General features: G+C 39.2%; 1 protein-coding gene across 5 annotated transcripts; it reads right to left on the bottom strand.

Annotated features, from left to right (window-relative positions):
* Positions 1–26,983, bottom strand: RCOR3 (REST corepressor 3). Of its 5 annotated transcripts, none has more exons than XM_085054894.1 (12): positions 26,712–26,983; positions 26,160–26,216; positions 20,264–20,341; positions 18,734–18,786; positions 16,884–17,045; positions 16,418–16,542; positions 14,870–14,966; positions 11,978–12,196; positions 10,258–10,335; positions 9,414–9,471; positions 3,937–4,178; positions 1–3,508 (listed from the first exon to the last, which is right to left on the bottom strand). In XM_085054894.1, exons 1-12 carry the CDS (start codon positions 26,851–26,853, stop codon positions 3,164–3,166), a joined length of 1,656 nt encoding a protein of 551 aa, XP_084911020.1. In that variant the 5' UTR covers positions 26,854–26,983; the 3' UTR covers positions 1–3,163. The 5 variants fall into 5 exon arrangements, with proteins under 5 accessions (XP_084911020.1, XP_084911021.1, XP_084911022.1 ...); XM_085054895.1 differs by having other exon boundaries at positions 14,888–14,966; positions 26,712–26,982; XM_085054896.1 differs by lacking the exon at positions 11,978–12,196 and having other exon boundaries at positions 14,888–14,966.
* Between the last annotated feature and the right edge of the window lie 89 nt (positions 26,984–27,072).

Genomic DNA, 27,072 nt, shown 5'->3' on the forward strand with positions numbered 1-27,072 from the left:
TGCAATGTTTAGTGATTGTTTTATTAAATGCAGAAAATACCTGCTCAACTTTGTACCCATTCTGATTTAAAGTGCAACAATTAAATCTGATAGTTCTTGTACATCCATATTTTGCAAGTGGTGTTTGTAGAATACATGTTCCGATTATGCCTTGCATTTGTAAAATGCAATTTTTTAGTACCGTTTTGCTTTATTAACTAAAATAAACTGTACAAAAAGCTGTAGAGTTACATTAGCTTTGAACAATGTAGGATACACGTTCTCTGCCAAACGTTAGTGTGCAAACATTGTACATTTTTTAAAGTGACAAAATTAAGCCAACCTTGAAGTCAGAGTTCATTACTACATTACAAAACAGGAGACTAGATATGGCAAAAGAAATTTCCCACTGAAATCAACACCGTTGTATAATTTTATTTCTAATTCTTAAAAAAATATAAATGAATTTAGAAGAGAATCACAGTATAAGGGCCCTAACATATTAGACCATTACAAGGTACATAAAAATAGAAGACACAGATTTCTTTGAAACTTTAATCCTTTGATTAAGCAGCAAGCATATCACTCTCCAGGCAAACACTGCTTAAAACAAACCCTACCCCCCAAAACAGGACGTGCAAACTGTATGCACATATTCTGCAAAGCACACAATAAAGACATTTTGCTATGTACATACTTATTTAGTACTACAAATGCTAGGAGTTCCCTACTGTGTGCTACAGTGTATGCAAATTAAGAAATACTACCCTACCTATCTCTGACCCTCCCTCCCCACTTCAAATACAGCACCTTTGCCCAGTTATAGAATATTTAAACAAGATTAAACAGAATTACAATGTACTGAAGAGCTTTATAGCAGTTGGTGGTGGCCAACTGTACTGTAACACCCAACATTCTGCATACTGAAGTCTATCGACAAGAGACAAGACAAAAATTAGCAGAGGTACAATACATACACCTGGGAGACTCAATGCTTAAAAATTAAAAAAAAAAAAGAAAAGAAAAAAAAGCCTGAAGATGAATCTTATCACTAATGAACTGTAAAAATGTACCAGCTTGGTTTTGTATTGGTTTTAAAGACCAGAGAGCAGCCAGATTTGTGTAGCTGGTGAGGGCACACTTAAAGACTCTTGACTTCCAGAACACAAGTTTCCATGACCACGAATTCCTTGGTGCTTGTTTTAAAATTCTGCTTTTCTTAGACAGGGGGTCATCTGATGCTCACATAGTAGCTAAGCACCTACTCTGATGCAAAAGAAAATTTGTAAGAAGGACCTTTTGTACGATACCTCAGCACACCAATGAAAGCTGCTCAGAAAGAAAAACCTCTCAAGTTTGATCTGAGAATATTTTAAAATGAAGAACTAAAACATAAAGGTCAACACTTTAACTCAAATTTAGGCTACAGCTATCAAGCTTTAAGACTAGATTTTCAAATGAAATAGAATCTGATAGTAAAAGAACTTCCCTTTGCACATAAGAAAATACATTATCAAGCTGCTAAACTGATCATTAGACCATCCAATTTATCTATAAAAAAACCCCTAGGGACAGCATATCCCATTTGCAAATAAAGTCAAATAGTCTCATTTTAGTCAAGGGCAAATCTAGTTAATAACAAAATGGATTGAAAAAGATTTTTAGACACCATTTCATTTATAAGCAAAAATAACTTTCTAAATGGTATGACAGTCAACGTGAATATTATTACATAATCAAGAATGCATTATTTTTCTATAGCTTAATTCAGATCACACGGTTTTAAACAGTGCTACTCATATTTGGAGCCTGGTTTACTTGGAGGGTAGAGGCATCTTCTTTTAAATGGAAAACAAACAAACAAAAAAACACCCCCCCCAAAAAAAAACCAAAACAAAAAAAACCCCACAAAACAAAACAAACAAACAAATTTAAAAACACACCGGGCATCAATCAAGGTTTCAGACAGGAATGCAGTGAAATGAGTTTCTTTCAAGCTCCTAAAATTTGGAAGCAGTATTAATATCTAAATGCAGGTTTTACTGAGTCAACAAAATAAATGAACACCCCTTTCCTCCCCCCCATACTCTCAAATAATGTAATGACTTTTGCCAGAAATATAACAGGAATCAAGAGATAATCACTTAGAAGTAAGACTGCATTGGTACCAGGTAACTATTCTCATGATATTCCACCAGCACCACCGGCCTATACACTTCCCTCATTAATTCTCAAGCAAGGTATCAGTGATCCAATATACACAAACTGCAGACAGTAATTCTCAGAGGAATGGAATTTTACTGTACTTACATTAGAAGAATTAGTGGAATAAAAAATTAAATTAATACTTTCTGCTTGATGGTTCCTCTCCTGTCATCCCCCTGGGTGGTGGAAGCTGCTGCCTCTCTATCCTGCCCAGCCCACAAGACAAGACTGCAGCAGGAAACTGGACTCCTGCTTCCAGTTAAATTCTATGAGTAGAACACACATGACATTTAATAAATTTGGTGCAATAGCTCACTGAGTCTTCAGAATTCTCTGAAAGAGGAGTATTTAATAAGCCAGTACCTTTTAAAATAAGAGAATGTGTTGTGGGAAAAACTTGAGGAGAAGACCTACATTTTATAACTCTGTGAAATGATTCTACTGTTTTCTAAACAGGGCAAAACATTCCGAACCTAAAGCCATTATTTTCTTTCATTACAAGGTAAAAAAAAAAATTAAAAAAGTCACACACACACACAAAAAAACCCCAACGCTACATTTAAGTCTCCTACAATATTATCTATTTCTAGATTTGCCAGACTACTTTCCTGTAGTTAGATGCTTGACTATAAAGAACTGTAATAAAATAAATAGAGTAAAAATCAGTTAAACAAAATCTTGGTGTGTTGAACATTTATTCATTTAAGAAGTTAGCTTCCTTCAACAGTTATTCATACAGAGGAGGGCTGCAGTGTAGGCATTGTTCTGCTGTACAAGTCTTCGGCATAAAAATATTTTTATACAGGTGGTGATTGACGGTGTTCCATTTCTAGTCCTTAGCTTGCTCCTCTGGAAAAATGGTCTGACACCTGTGAAGGCTTGCTCTTTTCTCCCCTTCATCATTTGGGAAAAAAAAAAAAAAAGTACATTGATACAATTTTTCAAATGTGGGAGTTAGCATAATTCCGCTTGCTTTTCTTCAGTGCAGAGTGGACTGAGATTCTGTCTGAATTCCGATGAGCGAGGGTGGCTGCTGGCCGCTGCCCGTGGTCAGCACGGGCCGGGGGTTGAGACGAGGAGGCATGGAATTAGCGGGGCGGATGAGCGGCGGGGGAGGCTGGTTTAGGGTCGGCCGCGGCTGAATGAATCGCGCCTGCTGCTGGAGCGGCGGAGGCTGGCGGTGCAGAGCGGGAGCGGCGGGAAGTGCTGGACGAAGTAACGGGGGCGGCTGATTTAAAGTTGCCATGGGAGCGGCAGGTGCTGGAGCAGATGCCTGTGCTGGAGGTGAAGGGCCTAAACACTGAGTGGCCGGAGTGCTTTGTGCCTGTGCAAAGGACAAAGACAAGACGGCGTGAACAGCCAGCCCGGTGGGACGTGACGCAGTTGGGCTGCCGCTGGCCACTACACAGGAAACGGCATTTAAAAAAATCAAACCAAAGAACTGAGAAGTTACCGAAACGAAATCGCCAACCAAAACATTATAGACAGCAGAACTAAAAATATTTATGAAGCAAGTCTTCTTCTAGAACAAGAAGTGTATTTTAACACTAAAACAGTTAACGTGATCGTCACTATCAAAGGTGCAGTCCTGCTCCCAGCTGGTTAACGACATTGGCTGAAGTTCTATGCAAGCTCATCATCATTCTTTAGAATGTGGTTTGCCACTCCACACCAGTTAACCTTATATTTTATCACTAAATAAAATGCTGTTCCTCAACCCATGCTTACTTATTTCTGGTACACAAAACACACCTCATCTTCTTCATCAGTGCTCTTTCCTGATGGCACATTAGAAGTATTTTTTGTGTCCTCCCCTAAAGCAGAAGCATCACCATTAGAAGCCAGGGTTCCTTGTTCCGCTTCCCATTCCTGCAATACCTCCTCTAAGTTAAACCGACGCCTGTAGTTTACAAAGAAGTTCTTCACTTGGCCAACAGTCTTGTTGCCAATTACATCTGCAATAGCTTGAAAATCTTTACCATATTTTCGGACACCTGGAAGGCAAAGTAAATAACATAGCTGTGAAGAATCAGTCAGACACAGCTACGTGTGATGTATTTATAAAGAGAACCTATGGGATCTGCAAACCAAGGACTCGCTAATTAGGAGAACTTCTCAATTAGGAGAAGACTTCAATTTCCATTAAAACAAAGTAATTTTTAATAGCATAGCTATCAACATACAAATCAAGAACTTCATAAAAAAGTCATTACCCATTCTTCTTAAAAGATCCTGGCTTACTCAGCAAGCCTCTCAACCTAAAACCACAGAGATCTGGCCTCTGACAAACACAGTAAATCCTTCAGTGTGCTCACAGTAAGGGCAGAAGCCCAAGACCAGCTCAAGAGGGGAGGAAGGGTAACGAGCATGTGTGTATAGCTGTAAACAGAACATAATGCTAGAAACGTCAAGTGACAAACACTGATCGCTCCTACAGGTTCTCTCCACACCAGCTGCATGCAGATGGTTCTTTCCCACAGCCAGTTGGGCAGGCATGGCAGAGGGCAGAACAAGAGGGCACAGTTCACTAAATCACAATATCCTGCTCATTCCTGCACTTGTGTCATGCTCTACTCAGGCTACACAGAGCAACTGGCAAGTGTTCTCACAAAATCTGTTTGAAGCTTTCATTCACCATTGAAACTGGGTAGAAAAATCTGGGGGTTTGGGACAACCACTTTGGAGAATGTAAGTAAGCTACTGGTATCTCCTTATAAGATGGCCCAGCACAAGCTGCCAGGATTAAATCCCCTACTGAGATGGAGCATGACAGGTGAGCTTTGCATTGTTTTCATTAACTTTTGTACTGACAGCAGTAGTCACTTGTTTATGAGCACTTAAAAAAAAAAAAAAAGACCCTCAATATATGTTTTAAATACTTCTCAATCTACACTTGCACGTAACACAAAAAACTACTGGGTGCGACATTCCATAGTTTTTAACTTAAAATTTGATGTATAATAAAAAATATATTGATTTTGTTATATTTAGAGTATGTGCCTAGATTTTTCTTAAGCAGGAGCAGGGAAGAACATCTTCAACTTCCTCCACTTCCTAGAATACAGCTTTTAGCTGCACGAAGTATATTTTTAATTACAAGTGTCAAAAGTTTAGACCTGAAGAAATAAACCAGTTTTGTTCCAGAGTGAGTAAACAGAAGACTCATTTTTTTCCACTGTCGGTTATGCATGAGTGAATTGCAATTTGACTTTTCCTCTGAAGCTCCTGGTAGCTGAACTCATTTGAAACATATTACAGGGCTTAGAGGACAGGCACTCTTTCTCATTACAGAAAAAGAAATTTATGCCTCATTTCATGCCTCACTTCAGAAAATGAAGCAAAGTGTTCAGAAAGTGAGAGTTGTTTCAAATCTGAAAGCTATGTTCCTTTTCAACTTAATTGTGAAGAGTGTGACCTTCAGTTTGTTCTGCTCCTTTCTACTTTCCTTGTTATTAGGCACTTCTGATGTGGTAATGCACACTCCCTGCAATTTAGAAGAAAAGTTCACCTCCAGGACAGTAACAAATTCCGTAGCTGAAGCTGATGTTTCAGCTGTCAAGAGCCCAGCTACATTATTTAGTATCTTTTCTGGGGCCTAAAAAAGAATACAACCCTCCTGACTGCAGGAACCTTGGAAAGATTTCAGAGCGACGTGGGAGGGCATGGATCCAGGCAAAGCAAAGACAGGAATTTGGCTCTGTGCTTTATCAGCAGTACAAGGTATCAGCTATACTCCTTAAAAGCTGTGTGTGCTCACGGAACACTGCCTCCAGTATTTCAATATTCTTTGTCTGCCCTACCATTACCACCCTTACTAATTTATAATGGACGTGAAATGTCCACTGCAATATATCTAACATGCTGTACAATTAATCAAGTGAACAAGGTGCCCAGCAGAACAAAACACATTGCTGTTGGAAAACTAATTCAGACTTTCAGTGATTTCAGCCTTTTCTGTTACTATGCTGTCTATACTTTCCTCCCTTACTCTGCAACAGGACTGAGCCTGTTTGCTGACTTAAACTCAGATTGTCAAAAACAAGATCTTGAAGCCTATTCTTTCCAAGCAAACAGCTTGAAAACAAGGTATCTTGCCTTCAGTGAGAACCCTAAAAAAAAAAAATCTAAAGAAAATAAAATTTCCTTAGTTTACCTACATACAGCTACTCACACTACTCATTTTGGATTCTTTTCAGTGTTTTGTACTACTGCTCTACCACAATAATGTATTACAAGCCTTTCAAGCTATGGAAGAAATAGAGAAAATTCACTGTATGTTTATGAAACTTTAATGTAAAAGGTAAGAGCTGTTGCCAAGCTATCATCCCTGTCAAACTGGTGCATATTACTTGTGCATCCTTATACAAATTCAGTGCTAAACACCACTGAAATTATTTCTCACATGTTTAATCCGTTATTCAATAAAAATAATTTTATTAGGCTGATGAAAGCGAAGCTCAAAAAAAGACAACTGCATAGCCTCACTTTACATGTATGAATGGTTTTCTCCCAGCTCATTTGAAAGCAGCCCAGAACACAGGAATCCTTCAAGCTCTTCAGAACTTCACCCAACTGCAAAGGTGCACTGGAACATGTACACTCTTGATTACAGCACTTCATCTTGAATGTCTCTCTAGGAGAAACTCATAAATCCAAGTTTGATGCTGTTTACACTGCTTAATGTTGTACAGCACAGCAAACACAAAATATGAATCAGAGTGCAAAGCAATGATACAGCACCACAATGAGACAGAAATAGTTAATGGGAGCTGCAGTGTCACTGTGATGGGAGTACAGTGCTCCTGGCAACCGTCTTATGTGGAGTTAGAGCCTGATTGTTCCAGCTGTTTTTCCCTGCAATGTCATGAAAGTCATGCACTGCTTTTCATTGCAAATTTTGTTGACTTGAACAAGTGTTAAAACATTTTTGCAATTGCATTTTCATATGACCAAGATCTTAGTTTGAAAATATGATCATCCATTTCTATACATAAAAGTTTGCATTTTAAGAACACTAAGTGATGAACTAGCCCATTAAGTTCAACAACTACTTAGAGCTGAACTGTTACCTGATAAATTATACTGCAAATACATTGTCTCAGTTTTTAAGTCTGAGTCCACAACCCCATTGCAGGCGCCCACACTGCTTTTAAGATTACACACAGCTCTATTTCAAGATAAGTTTTCTCATTACCTCCTCCTTAGTTACTGGCAATCTCTTGAGATCAGCCAACAGATAAAGAGTTTTTTCATGTTTAGGAAAAAGAGTACCAAAATTATATTACTGCAGATTATTTTTATGATTTCCATGGTTAGATTTATTGTCCAAATTCAAGGAACAAACTGCATAAGTGCCACCTACCTGCTTAACGCTTATGATTTCTGTAAAACTATTAAAAGCATATGCCAAAATACACCAATACATTTAATGAAATAAATCTATTTTGAAGTGTACAAACTAAATGTCCCCATGTTCAAGTCAACTTTCAAGTCCAAGCCTAATGCCCATTATGGAAGCTTTTAGTACAGCAGCTGTGGCTACCTTCTTCTAAAAACAGTCAGGGAAAAACACAGCATGGCTCCTCATGCTTAGAGCCTACTGCCTCAAGCAGTTACTTTGAAGCAAGAGATCAGGGTCCCCAGCCTGAGGGATGGGAGGTTGATACCTACAGCACTCTCATTCCAGGAGAGAGAGCGAGCAGTTCTTTATGTCAAGAACAGCTGTTCTTAACATTAAGATTCTCACCCATCTCCATTTTATACAGTGACAAAGGAAGGGGACCATGAAGGAAACAATACATATAAGAAGCACATGTCAATGAAAACAGATCTTTTCCAGAAGGCCTGATGTCTCATCCCACCCTTAAGGCTGACTACCCTTACAAAACACAGAACATTCCCTAGAGAGCAGAAGACTAGAACTCCTCTCCAAGGAGTCACCACCAACCCTCACTCTCTTTTGTCTAGGCTCTAGTTTATTTGCCTTGTTGGTCACATAGAGCCACAGCTGAACAAAAGCTGAATGTATTCTTATCACTCCCCAAACTGTTGCTTAGTGAGAACTCCAATAACTAAACTATGAAAAGGCAAGATGGTTTGAATCCTTTCATTCTAAGGCAGGCACAATACCCTGGATTTTTCCCACTTCTCCAGCAAGTCTATTACTTACTAGACTATCATATTAGAGACAGGCATCTCCTTCAGCTGCATCTGGGAACAAAATACTGAGGTATTTAGCAATAGTGTGAGAATGAACTTAGGACAGAGAACAGTTTGGAGACACAAATCCAAGCCTGAGGCATGTAAGTTAAAAGGCATGATTTAAGACACACCATGTCTTTCTGCATTTCCATTCACACTTCAAAATAAACTAAACTTTAGGTTCAGCCATCTGACTAATAAGTACCAGGTATGGCATACCTGACAACTGTACACTGATAAACTGATCAACTGAATATTTTATACTAAAACTCAGTCTCTCATTTTCAAGGTGAAGAATACAGAAGAATAAAGCAGATAGATAGAACTGAGCTGCGTACGTTATCTTTATAAGAGATGATCCATATAAGTGAGTCAGTATACAGACAATATATGCCTTCAAGACAGCATCTCCAGATATTTCCCTTACATGTTCCTTGATTGGGCAGTGCATACTAATCAAAGAGTCAGTTTTCCTTCACAAAAATAAAATGAATGGAAATTAGCTGTATGAACAGCCTACTAGAAAATGCTGGGTTTTTAGGCCAGTAAGACTGGTAGTCAAGCATCCATATCCAGCTTCAAACTCTTAAGAGGCCTAATGGGTAGATACCTGTCCATTATTTCCTCATGAACAGAGAAAAGCGACTGTAAGGCAGATTTACTTCTGCTTTTTCCTACTTTAGGAATATGGAGATGTCTCAAATGCTTCAAATTTTATTACTTTAACAATTGCTTTAGTCTTCCACCTTTGAGAAATTAATGTAAGGTGACTTAGAAGATGATTGAAGGGACTTTCTGGTACTAATACAGCTGTTAAACCCCGCTTAGCTTTTCTTTGAAATTTAACATGGGTAACAGAAAGCCTAGTGTTGCTTGAATAAATGTCCTAAATATTCTCAATAATTTTGCTCCTTTCCTGGTGACCAGATAAAGTTTAGCTTTCCATTAGAGGGAAGTACAAATACAAGCCTGAGCACCTCTTCAAATCCTTTGCATCAGATTTCAACTTGCTGCTACTATTAACATACCTTGTACTGCAAGAAGCTGCTCTTCTGTGGTCCAACGGGCATTGATTTTCTGATTAGACTATTAAAATTAGAAAAATGGCACAAAGATCATTAAATTGTTTCAACAGCTGCAAAATATCTGAGCATCAATGTATTTTACTTGCACTACATTTTGCAAAATAGGTAGAAACCTCTTGCTTATAAGCCATAAATTTATAGTTTAAGATTGTTTTCATGAGGAGAAAATAGTATTTACAAATTACAGACTATGCCAGTAGTTTTTCCTCTGTTTTACTGCAGTTCTTAGTATCAGCTATATAATAACTTATGCACAAGCTAATGATCTTTATGCAGACAGAATTTGAATTGATAGTAACGTTTATCTAAACTGCTTGGACTTGGTGTTTAGAGCATTTTGCATTCATATTATGTTTCATATCCAAGCCTTTAAAACAAGCAAAGAGAGAACTTCAGTAGTAACAGATCATTCATTTCAGATGCCAAAATGTATCTTGTGTCACATTTCCACACAGAACACAGAATTTATTACTGGCAATCTACATTACCTACTTTTAATCCAGAAAGCCCCCATGTATCAGGGCTCAATTTCAGCTCCCTATTATTGTGAACAGACCATGACAATTTTTTTTTCTGCTTTTTTTTTTTTTTTCAACCAGTTGCCATTAAAAAAAAGCCTACCACCAATTTCTTGTAAGGAGGCCAGACTCACCCCTGCATGTAATTTAATGGATCCTGTTTAACCTGCAGCTGGAGTGCAAACACTAGGCTGTAGCAGAACACATTTCTGCAGCTTCCCACTAATGTAAGTGCAAGGCCACAAGTTCTAATATTCATTCTGATTTACCTCAGGAGGTTTGAATTCTTCAATCCCGCCTTCCATTTTCTGTTTAAGTGCACTGTTTACTTGCTTAGCATTTTGAACCTTGGTCAAAAACAACAAAGTTAATCAGCTCCACAAAGAAAGTTGGTCACTTTACACATTTATCTTCACTAGGATTGCCACAAGTGTACCTCCTAAGTTAAAAAGAGAAATATTATGGTTTAAGGCTTCACTACTTTTAACTGTTTAAAATAAACTTACAAAAACCAAAACAAAACACAGCACAGTTTACTATGGAGAAAAAAAAAAAATAAGCCAGTCTCTCAAAAGAACAGTTTGTCTGCAAGAATATTGAAAGCTGTTCATAACAAGTTTTGGTAAGGATGCATATGTTCTTGAATGAAGAATACCCTAGACACAAAACTTGATTCTTAGAAATGTGAAATGCATTGCATTTATTAACTTATTAACTTCTTCCTTCTCAAAAAAAATTTCATGAGATGTTTCCAGTTAGTTCCTTCTGACAGATTATTTTTATTGACCTTAGATCATTGTGATTTTCTTTAGGGGGGATTCTTGAAATTATTTTATATATTTCTTAGTTTATAAAAAGGAGAGCGCTTCCAAATTGTACATATACATATCTATGAACCACTTAAATCTGACAGTGATGCACATAAGGTAACATAGGTAAGAAAATAGTTTTGCATACTATGGTGCACAGCTATTACAAGGGTTCTTAAGTATGGACACAAAAGCAGACAATTCAGTGGGAGATTCCAAAGGCTGCATCTCTGAGATCACTGCAAGAAAAAAAAAAAGAGAAACACAACCTCAAGGCTGCAACTCACCTACACTTAGACTAAAGAGTGAAACCCACCTATGCTATTTAGCCCCAGAGTCCTGCTGTGACAGAAAGAAGTTTATTTCTCCTGTAAAAGAATGTAAGGGAGCAAAACCCCCATGAAATAAACCCTTTATTCACTCCATGATTTTGCAACATGGCAGCTCTATAAGGAGGCAAAAATTCCAGACGATAAGCCTTGACTCTGTAGCCCCATCACTCCTAGAAAGTAAGCATGCACATAACTGCTGTAACCCTTAAAAGCTGAATAATTACATGTTTCAACTTGAAATGCCAAAATGTAATTTCTTCATGCAAAGGATGCAGGCAATTTTCCTCTTAAAGGTGAATACTACAAAGCTTTTCTAAATTTAGTAGGTAGAAAACTTATCAGGTCAAACACAGACGTAAGTAGGCCTATGATTTCCATACACCTTCCATACTTTCACAGTATGTGGGAAAGGACATCCAGAAAAACAGCTACAATTCTACAATTTAAAGCATAACAAATGTAATTTCGTCTGCTCCATTGGTCTTATTTTCACTTTTCACACAAATACTTCTAAAAAAGCTTTAAAAAAAAAAAAAAAAAATCAAACCAAACGTGACTTTGGATTTTTTCCTGTCTCCAAATCTGTAGCACTGTTTTAATGCTACCCCTTCTTTTTTTAACTAAAAGGTCATCTTGCTTCATTTTATCCAAAAGAGCAGATGAATTTAAAAAACAAAACCGAAGAACAGCTACTGTCCAGCATTTGTGGTGATAACTGTGGAACAAAATGAGGAAGACTCACATTAAAGAAGTTTCAGAATCTTCACAGATAATCTTCAAAACCATTATAATCAGAACAATCTGAGATGAAAAAAAAAAAACAAACCAAGACCAATAACCCATGGTACCTGTCGCTTTAATGAGATTAGTTCCATATCCAGCTGTCTAAGAATTGTGTTGGCTGCATTGGGACTACAGGAAACAGCTATCACATCTTCCTGGGTCAGGTACATGCCTTTTGGTGGCCGGCATTTGGAACGCTGGGAATGATGGCGATGCTGCAAGCTCTGATACTCTCTTCTACCCAGACCTATTTTGCTGGTCTGAACAGGCTGCTCATTATTGCCCTTTAATTTACAAGAAATAAATCATTAAAGAACAGTATCTTGTATACAGTTTACTAAAAAGAATGAAGTATAGCATTGTAATATTGTCATATTTATGACAAAAAAAACTTAAGCTAAGATCCTCCTTTGCATGTGGTATCCAACTATGTCTTGCAGATGAATTGATGGAGCATACCACTCATCTGCTGGATAAGCCTGCATTAGCCTAAGAAAGGTCAGTTTTCAAAACTTTTTTTTAACATGGCCACAAATACAAGAAATGTTACAGAAATGCCAGTCTGAATACCATGACAGAGGGCAAACACTGAGAACCTCTTACATACAAAGAAGGTAAATAATGTACATGTGTGTATCTTGTTCTTAAAACAAGTAAATCAGTGACTTACACATTTATTTCAGATCAGATACGAAGAATTTGGGCAAAGATTAAGGGAGAAGAATGACAAAGTCAACCAGTCAAGAATGCAAAATGACATTCCTCCCTGCTGTAAGCACTCTATGGACAGAGACTGTGCTGGTTTTTTTTGGGGTGTGGGGAGGGGCTGATATGAGATTTGGAAGAGAGAGTATGGACATACTCTTGCAGTCATTGTAAGAATCTATGTAATTTACAAAACCTGAGCCTTTGTTATTTGCTTCTTTGGAGAGGAAAGGAATGGTAAAGAAGAAATGAAGACTGTAGTTGTTTTGATATGTTTGGGCACCTAAACATTTCAGCTTTGCTTTCAATGGGCACCACTGCACAACAGCTACTCTGCATGTATGCGACTCCCTCAGAGCAACTGAGTAGCTTCCCTATAGACCAGGAGCAGAGACAAAAATTACTTTCTCTGCAAGGATTTTCTAATTCAAAGCAATGCTTAGTACCAGAACAGAAAGAGGATTCAGGCTTTTCCCTACTTCAAGCAGCTCCCTACTGCTCCTCCCTGCTGGCATCCATGCATGTTAAGAGGAAGTGGTCATCTGATCACAGTGACTGCAAAATGAAGTGCAGCAGCCATTACCATTATTATTATTTTCTGTAGTAGAAGTACAGTGCAGCAAACAGTGTCTTGGTCTGCTACACTTGACCTTCTGCCACGTTCCCTTCCCCAGCTGATGTAACATCTTAAGCCCACAGACTTCATAGAGGCCACCTTAAAAGCACTTAAGGTAGTGCTCTTCTTTGGAAAATTGATGAAGCCTTCAATATTTGACATCTAAAAATTTCAAGGTTAAGTTTACTTCTGCCCTGTTTATACCATTTGGTTTTTGGTTCTGCATTGCTCTTTCAGTACAAAATTGCAGTTCCTGTCTGCTCAGTCTGGATTTAATGTGAAAATATTCTCTCACACTTCTGTCTTGCCAAGATAGAGAGTTTAGGTTATTTTAGTTTTATCTGGTAACAGAAAGTTTCCATTGCTCTGTGTGTTCAAGCAGCCTACTCAGTTTACATTTTGCTTAGGAAGTGAAAGTACGCAAATCCTACCAGAACTATTAGATCACAAAATTATCTTGTGAAGATCCAAATAGCTCATCAGAAACTACAAACCTATTTGTCCTGTTCTCAGAAGTCTATCAACACACTACTTGCATCCCAGACTGTATGTAATGATTAAAATTATAACCAAGTAAATTGAGCAAAATAACCCTTATTGAGACATGGCTAAGGCAGCAACTCCAATCATTAGATTGCAAAGACATTGTTGGAACAGCATAAAAGTAAAACAGTACATTAGCAGACCATGCGACATTAAGTGCTATAAAACATATCCCCATGTTAAAAAAAAATATCTCTAACTCTTTCACAGAAAGGGGTAATTGTCTTTTTTTGTCCCCAAGGCCAGCTAGATGAAGGGATACATTGAAGGTCACTGCAAAGCTCAGAATAGAATCTAAACCTATCAGTTTCTTACTCAATACCATTTTTGTTAGAAGTGCAAAGCTTTATTCATAATCCTAGATACCACTTCATGGGAGTGCTGAAGTTTTGCATAAACTCTCCTCTCATCCTTGAGAGGCATGAACTGGCTGATTTAGGAAAATCACGAATACTTAAAGTTGATCAAAGAAACAATCAAACATTTACACACTTTAATATGTTTTTCAAGTCTTGTTCAGAGATAGCTTAACGTTTACAACAAGAACTCAAAAAAACCCCTAAAACCTGAATGTAACCTACACATAGCAGTCATGTGCAAAGCTAGCAGTAAGTGCTCATTAAGACAAAAATGTTTTTCTCTACATTTATTAGTAGAAAGCTTCTCAGTAAAATCATGTATTAGCTGAAATGCATCACCTCACTGTGGCTTTGAACAAACAACAAAAGTTGTTCTTAGAAAAATGTAATTTAATTTTAAAATTCAAAGAAAACATTTTGAGTCAAATAATTCACAACCAGTAAAACTGTAAACATATTAACAAGACTGATGCAGGGCAAATACTGTTTTACCAGGTTGTGACAACATGTATCTCTTATAAAACCTGAAGAACTCTCAGGATGTAGTGGAGGTTATGGAAGATATATTCACCAAATGGCAAAAATACATGATAAAATTCTTTTTAATGAGAAATTGTCAAGATCTTGACCACTTAAAGACCCTGTGATTTCAGCAGGCTGCAAGCTAAACCTCTGTACTACAACTTAGTCTTCACAGCAACACATTAACTGAAAACAAACAAACTGACATTCACCATTAAGTTATCTGTTACCTCCTTTTTGGCTTCTTTTTTGGGATCGTAATCACTATCATTTCCATCCATTGGATGAGCTTCTTCTACATCATCATCACTAAAGAGAGATTATAAAAAAACTGGTCACTTAATCACTTTTTAAACCCAAATATAAGAATGTAGCAGGATAGGACAGAATCATCTACTCAACTTTATCTATTCTACATACATGGCATCTCAAAATTATTTGCAGTTTACAAAAACCAGCTGTTATAAGCATATTTTCTGTATTAAACTCTAGCAATTATTATGATAAACAATCCTAAACCATAGTTTCAAAGTTACTTTAAGCAGTGCTGGTTCTGCTGCCAAGAATTTAGGTGTCACCTTTCTTCAATTCAACCACTTGTGCCAGTGTGAACACTTATGTGGCCAACTACGTACCAACGCTAGAAAAAACCTTTCATTTGCCTCATTAGTTTTAATAGACCAATTTTCAAACCACTACAGCAGGTGAATAAACCCTTGCTGAAGTCTGTGGGGAGCATAAGGCAACAATATAGGATGGGAAAACATGGGACTGCTTTTTCACTGAAACGCTTAAAATCTAGCAATTTAGGGGAGGGAAATGAAATCTGCTGAATCAAATCAAAGAGGAAAGGTTAAAAAGAAAACAGTCAATCGAGTCATTCTGACAATATAATTTCTGAATAAATTAGTGCAAACCAAACTAAAATTTCTAGTTATTACCAAAAACCCCCAAACTGCTATATTAAAAGCAAACTGATCTTAGCCTGTAATTTTTCAGAAACAGGGTCACTAAATAAGCATATGAACATTGGATTTCAGGAGTTATTGAAAATAACATATAATTAAAAAGACCCCTTTTGCTCCTGTTAGGCAGTTTTCTATAGATATAAAATTATAGCTTCCAATATAAACATAGATTATGTTACTTATACATCCAGTACATAACACCTTCTACAAAATGCAAGCTAATACTCAAGTGTACAAAGCACAATATAATTTTAATTTCATAGTAACTAGGAGAAATGTTATTTCTTTTTATGCAAGACAACATAAAACTATTTTAAGCTCTAATCCTCTCTGACTGATAGCAGTTCTAAGTCTCCCAAAAAAAGACTTTATATAAAAGTTTTGTTATAAAACAATACTTAGGCATTCCTACTGCTACAGCTCTTTTCAGTGGTTGAACTTTCAGTTTTAATTCTATAGTAGTTCAAAAATCCATACAAACAAACAAAAAAAAAAAATCCCAAACCTCCCCCCCACAAAAACACTGTCCTGTATCAACAGTAATAAAGACTTCAGGGTTTTGTAAATCCTTGTTTTTACAGTTATCCATTAAAACTTTCCCAAACTCACACAGACCAGCATGATAAAGTTCTTAAAGCACAAGTACCCAACCCCTTGCTAAAATCAGAGACACAACAGGGGCTCAAACCTAAAACACGTGGGTCAAACTGAAACAACAGCTAGAAATTACTCCACATCTCTACTTAAGAAGACTTCAATCTCTGGTTAGCGACTTAAGAACATAAAACTTACCTGTCACCTTGATTGTTTCTATTAGCTAGTTTTCGAGCCTGACGATCCATCAAACTTGTCCTAGAGCGAGTTTTTTTCCAAGAGTAGTAATATTTTACAAGGCTTGCAATGGTCTTGTCTGGGAGCTAGAAGAATTCATCAATACATTAACACTTTTAAAAATTAGAATTCCACCCACAATTGTAATTCTGCTCTGTTTATAACCATCTTTAGACAACATTTTAAATGCACTGATAAGATAGAAAGGAGGGATGTTAGTCATACACATTTTTTAAAAGTGGGAGGGCTTATTTTCATTAGAGTGAAAAAGCTGTATGTCCAATAGACACAATAAAATTAAGTCTTATATTCAAGGTTCTTCCTGAAGCTTTTACACAGAAATCAACATGGAATTTTAGCCCAACAGCAGCCTTTGCTTTTAGTGCATCTGAGCTGTTTAATGCTTCTGATTAAAACATTACTTTACCATTTGCTGTATCCTGTGAAAGCTCTTTCCATGGAAGCTAAATGCTTGTTCAAATAGGACTTTATCTTCAACTGTCCATTCATCAGGGAAAGGAGTGAAGTTAGGGAGATCCGCAAGGGACTTCTCAATATTGTGTTTATGCCAGAACAACATGCCGAGAGCCTTTGAAAAGAAATAGTCCCTCTTTGGATTTAGTCAATTTTCTTAAACATTGAGACAAGTTAAATAAAAACAGGCAATTTATTTATTTAAAATAAAATTTGACTATCAGAATCCCTTCTCAAAATGTATTTACAATTTCATTGGCTATTTACTACAGGTACAAAAATCTCTTTGGAGACAGTGGGCACATCTATACTTTATTAATGGTATGAAAGCCAGACAATTTAAGGTTGGCATGGCAGCAGTAATTCTAGAGCAGCATGAACTAGGCTGAGAGACTCAAATCTGACCTGCTTTCTTACTTTACAGGCATATATCACCTACATAGTTCCTCATAGGCCTTTATTAACAGCCCACTCAAAAAAGAAAATAAAAATACTTTTCAGTAGCCAGAGGATCATCCAAAATGCAAGTCTGAAAGTTCAAAGTGAGAGTGGTCTTTCTACAACTCTCCAATCCACAAATAACAGCACGGCCACTTCCAAGTCATGTGCACCTAATAAGGAATGGAAAATTAAGTACACTTTCTTATATAATTTTGTTTCTTGATGTTCTAGAAGAATTTAATGTTCATTAGACTTTCTGCCAGAGAATCACTGACAGATTTGATGCCAAATGCAGCATGGGATTTAGGAAATGTAATCCACTCAGTTTCAATCATACAGTGCAGACACAATCACCAGTTGTCTCTCCAACCTCCTGATTTCACATCTTCCAACAGCCCGGACATAGCAAACCTCTGTTCTGGTTAAAATGGCAAGTGACAAGCATCTCTTGCAAAGATAATTTCTATTCTACTGTGAAGAGTCTACAGATGTTTTGTACTGGAAGATATTTTGAAAACCATCCTTTGAAGACCTGAGATCCATCAGTTCCCCCTCTTGCCTAATAGAAGTCAAGGCATAAACAAGCATCATGACGCCACAAGTATTTTGGACATTGTAACACTGGCAGCCTCTTTGTCAGTTGATGAGCAAGCTTTCATCCTCCAAAACTTGATCATACAACTTCTTTTCACTTGTACAGCAATTTTTTGCAATGGGTAATCTCTCTTTTACATAGATTGGTTTATTTATGAAGAAAATTGCAAAAGAACTACATGTAGACCAGCTAAGTTTTATCCTTACTTTTTAAGGAATACTGACCAAAGGTCATTAAAGAAAAAGTGAACTTGCCTATTACTTTTAGACCTAATATTTGATTCTGTTTTCCTGCCTCTGAAAAAAACCCACTCAGATTGGTTTGCCCATCCAGAGGTTGGTTTGCCTTCTTTCTAATATGACAGAAACCTTTTCAGTGCCATCCCTATCAACTAATGGTTCAAAATTGTATTGTATTTGCACTCTAATGTTAAACTTTAGATTTGTAAGCTGCTTCCCTAAGATACTCTTTAGCTAAATATACACACACAATTGCATGACATGCCCAGTGTATCAAGAAACATACCAAACCTTTCAAAAGTGCACATTACAAGCTGAGCATGTCATGAAAACAAAGAGCTCAATCTTTTGCAGAGAATCCAGACCACAACTGTATGCAGATCCATTTAACTGCAGTGTTTGCTGCCGTGCCTGAAGAGAAACAGCGTTAATTAATGGTAACCAAGGGGAAAAATAAGAGTTGTGTTATAGTTTTATACTTTAAAAAAAAAATCCTTTAAATGAGCACTCTCATTCCATAGCACTTACCTGTTCCACATTGTATCCATGTTTTTCCTTTGCTATTGCTATATATTCATCCACTGTAACAAAGCAATGTCAGAATTATTCTTTAGTACTCTTTGCTCTGGTCTATGACAGAATTAGCCATCTAACATGGGAAAAGAGTCTTCCCACACTTTAACACACTGCATAGGCTCAGGTTCCCCAAAATCTTAAATATATTCACAGCTTTATTAATAATAAGCAAGCCGACTGACTGTAACTGAACATTTAATTTTATAAACTTACACAAGCTAATTCTGCTTTCTTTCACATTTTTACTACAACAAAACCACAGAGGCTCATGATTTATTTATTTAAAGCAGACTACCTGGTTATTGAAAGGCTATGCCTTTTTGGAACCCACTCCTGGGTTAAATTGAACTACTTCTACTGCTCATATTTCCAAACGTTGAAAATTAAAGCAAATAGATCCTATATCAATGATTACACATATCCTCAATACTACTATAGCTTTCACTGACCACTATTGATTTTAACTACAACACAAAGTCAGTTTTCAATAGAAAGTATGAAAATTCGATAATTAGGTAATGAAATTCACCAATACCATTTTTAAAATCATATTCATCAGTAATAGAGCCAGCTTTGAGTTGAACACTTTTCATCATTTTGAAATTAACTCCTACTTTTTTATTTTTAAACAAAAACTCTTCTTATTCACCTTCTAGAGCTCAAAATTAAGTGGCAACTTAATAGTAAGTGTGATCAAGAAAAGGAAATAATCAGATCCTCCTTATTCAAATGGACAAGGTATATCCTTGCCATGTACTATTGCAGCAAAGAGTTAATTGTACTTTAAAAGAGTGAAGAAAATGTTTAATTATCACAGTTGTAGAGTCTTTTATTTCTGATTGTTCTGCAGTAGTTGAAAGTGCATTCCCTCAAATGCAGAAAGACACAAATCTCTAACTACTGATATTAGGCAGAAACTGTCCAGAGGATGAGGTTCTCATGGCTGCATCCTCAAAGTTTACTCCCCTCTATTACATATGGGAAATTCTAGCATAGGAGACAGGTTTAAACTAGATTAAACAGATAACTGATCACATCTAATCAGATGACTGCTGTATTTCAAGTCACTTCTGAAGGGAGAAAATGTTTGGTTTTTCCTTCTATGACAGCAATAACAATTACCCCTTGAAGTGGGCCTCAACATATCTTTTCTGAATTCATCCACTGCAACTCCTTCTACTAGAAATTTAAAGAAGCAAGTTCCTCACATTCAGATATTTTATTCTTTTATTAATAACAGAGGGTTTCACAGACAATGATGACGGTAATACAACATAGGCAGTGTGATTTGAAACAAAGACTTTACTAATATAAGAGAAGGTCATCTTTCCTTTACCTGGAGTTCTCTAAATAAAATAGAGAAGCTTTGTGTTTAATTAATTCACAATTTTGCTGTGTGTAAAATAAAGAGCAAACAGGCACAACAGAAACAATTATTTAGTTTACTTAAGTGCCCAAATTCCTAAGCAGGCAAGGACTTACGCTTGGCATCGGGAATATTATGATATGGAGACCATACAAGCATTCCTCCATTATCTTTATCAGTGTATTTTGTGGCACCTGTAAGAAAACAATTAAGTCTCAGTATTTACTAAATAACTGTGATCTAGAGTACAACTAAGTGACAGTAAGCAAAAGCCAACCACATTAAGAAGCCCAGCTCAGCTACTAAGGAGAGGGGGGAAAAACATCATTCATTCCAAATGACTTCCTTAAGACATCAAATGACTGAATTTGACCACTACTCTTACAATGTTCAAGCATAACTAAATACTAGACAGTATCCTAGTTACCACAATTAAACCCCTGAACTGCATTGCTTAAGTTGGAAAGAATCTTATCTAGCTGCAACCCCCTTGCCATGGGCAAGGACACCTTTGAGGCTGCTCAAAACCTTGAACTCTTCAACGGATGGGTCACCCACAACTCCTCTGGGCAACCTGTTCCAGTGCCTCACCACCTCATAGTGAAGAATTTCTTTCTTGTATCTAAATCTACCCCCTATAAAGTTTGCAAGGATGCAACTTTGTCCTCCTGAAGTTATGACTGTCCATTAGTACTCTTACATTTATCACTATCATAGGAGTACTAGGACCTACTGTGGTCATTCAGGCTGCTTTAAAACAAACAAATAAAACTAGATAAGAGGTAGAATAGTCACCATCCCTGACCCGTTTCAACAAGGAACTACACTAACAACTATTCCAGAAACAATTCTGTTCATCTCCCTCACTCTCCTTTTGATTTTTCTAACCATATAATTCTAATAGTCATAGCCAACCAAATTGCATAGCTATAGAAAGCAGTTAGAAGTAATTTTTGGTTTTGGCTTGTTTTCCCCCACCTCAGTGTAGCAAGGGAAGCAGTATAAGTTACCCAACCCATGAGGACAGAACAACACTGAAGCACTAAATCCGAGTATATGATTTTTGAAAACGTTGTAAAAGAAAAGTAAACTCCCCAATACTGGAAAAGCATTAATTCATAGTTACTTTCCATTACTATTTCACAAATGTTGTCTACTACATAAAACCCCTTACCATCTATTTGTTTACAACAGTTTATCTTGCTAAGAAATTGCTCAACAACTGCAGGATTTTTACCTAATGTCAGTATGAATTCCTTGAGTAATCACCCTCAGAGGAACTTTCCTTGCCTCCTTCTTGGAAAAGAGCAGCTTTTTTTTTATTCAGTGAAACAAGTAACTCCATTTTAACCTTACGCACTTTATATTTAGGCTCTACATCTTGTTTGAAGCAAACAAAAAACCAAAATCAATGCTTTGGAAAAAAAGAACAGTGTAGTGCTCTCCCTTTATGTACTGTGTTTTGTTGCTCTTCCCTCTAGTTTGGCAGTGTTTTGTATTTGCTATCAGCTCTGCAATCTTGATCCATCACAACTGTGAACTTGAAAACAGTTAATTAGAAAAACTAAAAGAACTCATGTGCCTTTCCAAAATGAGATGTGCAAGGCAGATAACCTAAATGCAGCATAAACTCCGTAACAGGTTAAGAATGTACATACACTCACAAAGCAGCAGTTTCAAGGCACAAAGCACTACTAAACTCTGAAAGGTTTTTGGTATACAGGAACAAACTCCTTGGTATAACATTCCCCTTTAGAACAAAAAAGCATGACATTTTCAGCCATTAAGAATGCAATACTTCAAGAAGAGCAATACAAGCATGTTACAGGCACATTTCTCTCGTAAACTCTTTTTATCACAAGTACATGACCACTACCCTGCACTGCATTCTAACTAAAGATGAGGAAAAGGCAGGACCACCAGAGAATGTGATAGAATTTCAGGTTATGAGCAAGAAATGTCTGAACTTAGGATGCCTGCAGACAAATGGATATCATGCATATTATCAGGTACTGAATACCCAAGTACTAAAGTGAAAAAAATTAGTTTCAGAGCTCTTGTGCCTGCAGGAGATCATGTATGCGGTGACACTCCCCTCCTGAGATGCCACCCTCACGTGACAAACAAGCAGCAACCACCAGAACATCCCTTTTCAAAGCAGTGTTGTTTCCCCAGCAGGAATCAGACATCTGTTTCTATCCAGGTGGCATCTTCACACTGCCAAAATGAAGGCAAGGATGACAAAGGAATAATAAGATGCATACAGGTAGCCTGAAGGAAGGCATCCTGCCCTCATCAGGGGATGTCCCTAGCTGTGGCACAGGGACCCCTCCATCTCCATATGCAGGACCATGACCTACCTTCATGAGAGCTGCTGCCGGTCCTTTGTGCCCCAAGCACTCAAGAGAGCAGCCCTAACCCCCTAAGGGGCTGTGTTATACCTCAAGGGCAACATCCTCTTTGTCTGCAAGATCCATTTTTACAAGGAACATGGGCTGGAAACACTCTGCAACATGTTAAGCAAAGTGTGCTAGAAGAGTTGTAAGCCAGGAAGGAAGAGAAGGACCAAGAGCTACATCTGAAGAGCAACAAGTCTCCTTCTACCCAAAACACACGTCCAAGCCCCTGAAGAAGTGGTTTCTGTACTTCAGCTGCTGCACCACTCTGCCAATACCAGCTAGGAAATGGAGCCAGCTGAACACAACCGACAGGCACTCTCCACCACTTCCAGAATAAGGAAATTACAGCAGCCAACTGACCCTCTCTAAATTGCAGCTCCACATTAGAAGTTATGTACACACAGCTGGTGCAGCTCTGAACATAACTCCAGGTACTGAGAATATAAGTGATCATCCAGGAGCATACAAGACACAGTGAGGGCACTGTGGGGAAGCATGGCAATCTAAAATGTATGTTGGTTTCCAGCATACAATTTACCATCCTCTGCTTAAGAGTGTAGGAACAGAAAGCTAAACTTTTAGAGTAGGAACAGAAACATGGAGACTAACTGGAGGAACCCCCACATTTCTAAAATTAAGAACTGGAAATCTTAATAAGTGAGTAAATGAACAAAGAAGTAAAAAAATCCCAAACGAAACAACCAGGGGATGTGAGGACAGATGGCACTGAATAAATGGAAAATGTTGTATATTTCTTCACAACATTTGATAATTTCAATTTGAGAAAGCCTGTTTTCCTATTAGAAGACTAGAGGTAGAAAAGTTATAAGGACATACAGAGAAATGCATTCCCAAGAGACCTTAAATGGTATAAAATATTCTCCTTGACAGTCCCAACTCCATCCATGAGAAGAGGGTAAATGGCAAATAAGTATTTCAGCATTAAGAAAAATTCCTACTCAAACCTTTGTGAAGTCTAAATCTGAGTAGAATAAAACTTCTCTAGCAGTTATATGTTGATGACACAACAGGGTGGTGCATTCTCTACTGTGATTTCTAAAAGAATGCAACAGTCCACAGTATAAGGATACCAGCTTTGTAAAATCCTGCTGGATCTATAGGTGGGCCAGAGAGTACAAAGCAGAAACATTTTCACCAAGACTAAAAAGCACTATTGGAAAACCAGGAGGAGGAGACAAAAGTCTGGAATGCAAGAGATGGTAAATTAACTCAGTAAATTAGATAAAATAAAAATCCTAAGTTTCCTTATTAAAATTGTTTCTTGCAGTGACGAAATTTCTCTCATTGCAGTAATATTTGGTGACAAAAACACTACTTCCCTCAAGCTCTATCTGAAAGTTTGCTTGTAAAAAGAATATGGTGTGGAATGCGATCACAGAGTATGTTTAAACTACTCCTAATTGTTGCTTCCAACCATAATCCATTTCTTCCATGAGACACTAAGAAACAGTTGCCCTTTTTCTTTTAAAAAAATTACCTTGTTTTATACATAAACAAAGTTAAAAAAAAGTTTATTCCCATCACAACATTAATCATGAATATTTTGTTCCTCAGTGTATTGTTCAAAAATAGCCATAAGCAATGCTCTACAACACAGGCCAAGTGAGACCCAGGGATTGGTATTTATTCCACTCATTTTAGTATTGTGCATACTTATCAGGGCTGACTGTGTCTTACACTTATGTCTACTTTTAACCATCATTGATTACCTTCTTTCATCTATTTATTTTAAGGGGCTTAAAAAACAGCACTCAGAGTACCACAAATAAATGCATACTCTAAAGTATCTGGTAAACCCTCAAAAAAGAGTGATAGAACAATTCCAAGAAGAAACATAATTAAAAGAAAATCAAATATAATGCCATGTCCCTATATGCAAACCTAGAACTACAAGGGAGCTGGTCACCTCACTTGCTACAGAAAAGTAACCTAGATGTGGCTATAAGGGCACAGATTTTTGTCTCTCACGTCTATCTCTAAGAAAAGATGCCTCAAAACTCATCAGAAAAAAACTCAACCAAAAAAACCAAAGAGATGAAAGCATGAAATCTGGCTGAGATCCCCTCAGATAACCAATCTGTTAACTTGGTAAGTGCTGTACTCTTACACTTGGTGGACTTTTTTATTTATTTTGGAAGACTTAGGTTTTCCAAAGTAATCATTACCTTCTCGCCCTAATAATCATGAAACACACCCCAAGAAGGACAATACCATGCACTATACCTCTGACTCAGGACTTATTAAAGTAACATTTCTATCATTAAGGAAACTGATGAAGTATGTATTAGTGCCAGTTATAGGGGAAAGGGGCATTAATTGAATGCCACCCCCCAGAAACACTTAGGAGCTCTAAAACGTCTGGTTACAGGAGAGCATAAAATTAGTTCTGTAGTAACTAATGCAACCATTGCATATACAGTTTACAAAATCGAAAACACAGAACCTCAATTGTCCTACAAGAGCTGAAGAGTTCTTTTAATCAAAAGAAAAACAAACACTAGGTGTTTTTCTTATTTAAGTGGCCCTTAGGAAAAACAAGCACAGGCTGCAGGTTATGCAGAAACCATAATTTTTATCTGTGTATATTTTTATGTAGGCAATGTAAAAATAAAGGGTGTAAGCAAGTGGGGTGCAAGCAATTAGCCTTATTAACAAAGAGACCCAGATTACGTGATCCTTCCTAGGGGAAAGGCATTCCCTTAAGCCAAGATCACACATCCGTTTAATCCCAGCCTCGCACTTTCCTTTCCCCGGCCTTTCCTTTGGCCTGCAGGGACTCCTGCCCATCCAGAGGGGCTCTCTCCAGCCTTGGGAGGCACTGGGTGAGCAATCCTCTTCCGGGAAGAAATCATCTGACACCCATGGAGCCTGTCTGGAGAGCAGGAAAGTAGACTGGCTTCATCTGACCACTACAGCAAAACTGAGAAACGCTCCTATGGTCTCTCTGCTCAGTGTAGTAAGGCAAGGCAGCATTCTAGCAATTAACTTGCTAAAGCTGAGTATCAGGCTAGGCAAGCGTACCCAGTATTCCTCGGGGCGGGGCTGGGGGGCGAGGAAGGCGGAGGAGAGCAGCTCAGCCTGCCACGGCGGGGCCAGCGAGGCTACTACAGCACACAAAACCAGGAGCAGGAGTTTCCCACCGAGCGCATCTTCCACCCAGCGCCTCCAGCACGCAGCCAGGTCTGCTCCGCTTCCGGCAGGGCGCATCACTTCCCACCCTTGCCCGACAACATCCATCACCCCTCGTCCAATATTTTTTACGGTTACAGGTTTAAGGACGAGGATAAAAAAAAAAAAAATTTAAAAAAAAAAAAAAAAAGCCAACCTTTTTCTGCTTCACCGCCTCCCGCCGGAGACACATAAGGCGGCCGATAATGAAGTGAGAATCCCCCACCGCGATGCCCCCCGCCCCCGGAGCGCAGAGCCTGCCCCGGCCAAGCCTCCCGCCGCCGGCACCGGATCGCCGACACAAAGGCTCAAAAGCAACATAAATACAACCCCGCGGCCGCCGCCGGCGGGGAGCGCCGAGCGAGCAGCGAGCCCACCCCTCCCGCCTCGGGAGATGTCAGGTTACAGCCGAAAAGCCATTTACCGGGCTCGAAGTCAGGAATGCGCGCCTGGTATTCCGCTCCGACCCTCATTCCTACATCTGCAAGGCAAAGCGGGGAAGAGAAATTAAGGGCTGGAGTGTCCCCGGGCGCCGTCCCAGGCTCCCGCCGTGCGGCGGGCAGGCGGGCTGGCGGAGCCCCCGCCGCGGCCGTACGGAATAAGCCACCTCCTCCCCGCCACCCCCCCGCCCACCGCCGCCGCCGCCGCCGCCGCGGATTAAGCCCCGACGACCGCCAAGGAGGGGGCAGGAGGAGGCGGAAGGGGGAGTTTATTCCAGCGGAACAATGGGGACGGCGGCGGCTCCCGGGAGACACTCCCTCCCCATCGTTAAGTACCGCGGGGGCAGCCGCGGGGCCGCGCCGCGCGCTCCCGCCCCCCGCCCCGCACACGCGCGGCCGCGGCTCGGCCGCAGCACGGACGGAGCGGCGGAGCCCCGGCACCGGGAAGGGGGAGGCGGCTCGGCTCGGCTCGCCGCCCCTCCCGCCGCCTCCGCCACCCCCCTCCCGCCGCTGGCGGGGCGGCCCCAGGCTCGCACCGTGCTCGTCGCCACTGTCGCCGCCGCCGCTCTCCGGCTCCGAGTAGTGCCCGTTGGAGGGGCTGCCGCTCTTGGCGCCGTTGGGGACTGCCCGGCTCTTACCCCCCAAGAGCTCCGCGCCCTTCTCCATCCTGCCCGGCATGCCAGGGCTGGGAGCGGGGGAGAGCGGCGGCAGCGCTGGCTGCCGAGGGGGGGGAAGTTAATACGGAGCCGCCATGTTGCCCCCTCGCCGCCCCCCCCCTCGGGCACCTCCTCCCCCCGCCCGCCGCGCCCCCCCTCCCCCGGCGCCGGGAATCCCTCCGCGCCGGCCCGGCCGGATCTCGCCGAGGGGCGGGGATGCCGCCGGAGCCCCGGCGGCGCG

The sequence above is a fragment of the Lichenostomus cassidix genome, chromosome 3 (genome assembly GCF_008360975.1).
Source record: "Lichenostomus cassidix isolate B80296 chromosome 3, HeHo_3.0, whole genome shotgun sequence".
NCBI lineage: Eukaryota > Metazoa > Chordata > Aves > Passeriformes > Meliphagidae > Lichenostomus > Lichenostomus cassidix.

Bases quoted from the DNA above. Each gene is read 5' to 3' on its own strand.
- RCOR3 (XM_085054894.1), bottom strand. From the start codon at position 26,853: ATGCCGGGCAGGATGGAGAAGGGCGCGGAGCTCTTGGGGGGTAAGAGC. The intron at 26,217-26,711 runs GTGCGAGCCTGG...TTTGCCTTGCAG, and splicing joins CGACAGTGGCGACGAGCACG to ATGTAGGAATGAGGGTCGGA. The intron at 17,046-18,733 runs GTAAGTGCTATG...TTCTTTTCAAAG, and splicing joins ATGGATACAATGTGGAACAG to GCTCTCGGCATGTTGTTCTG.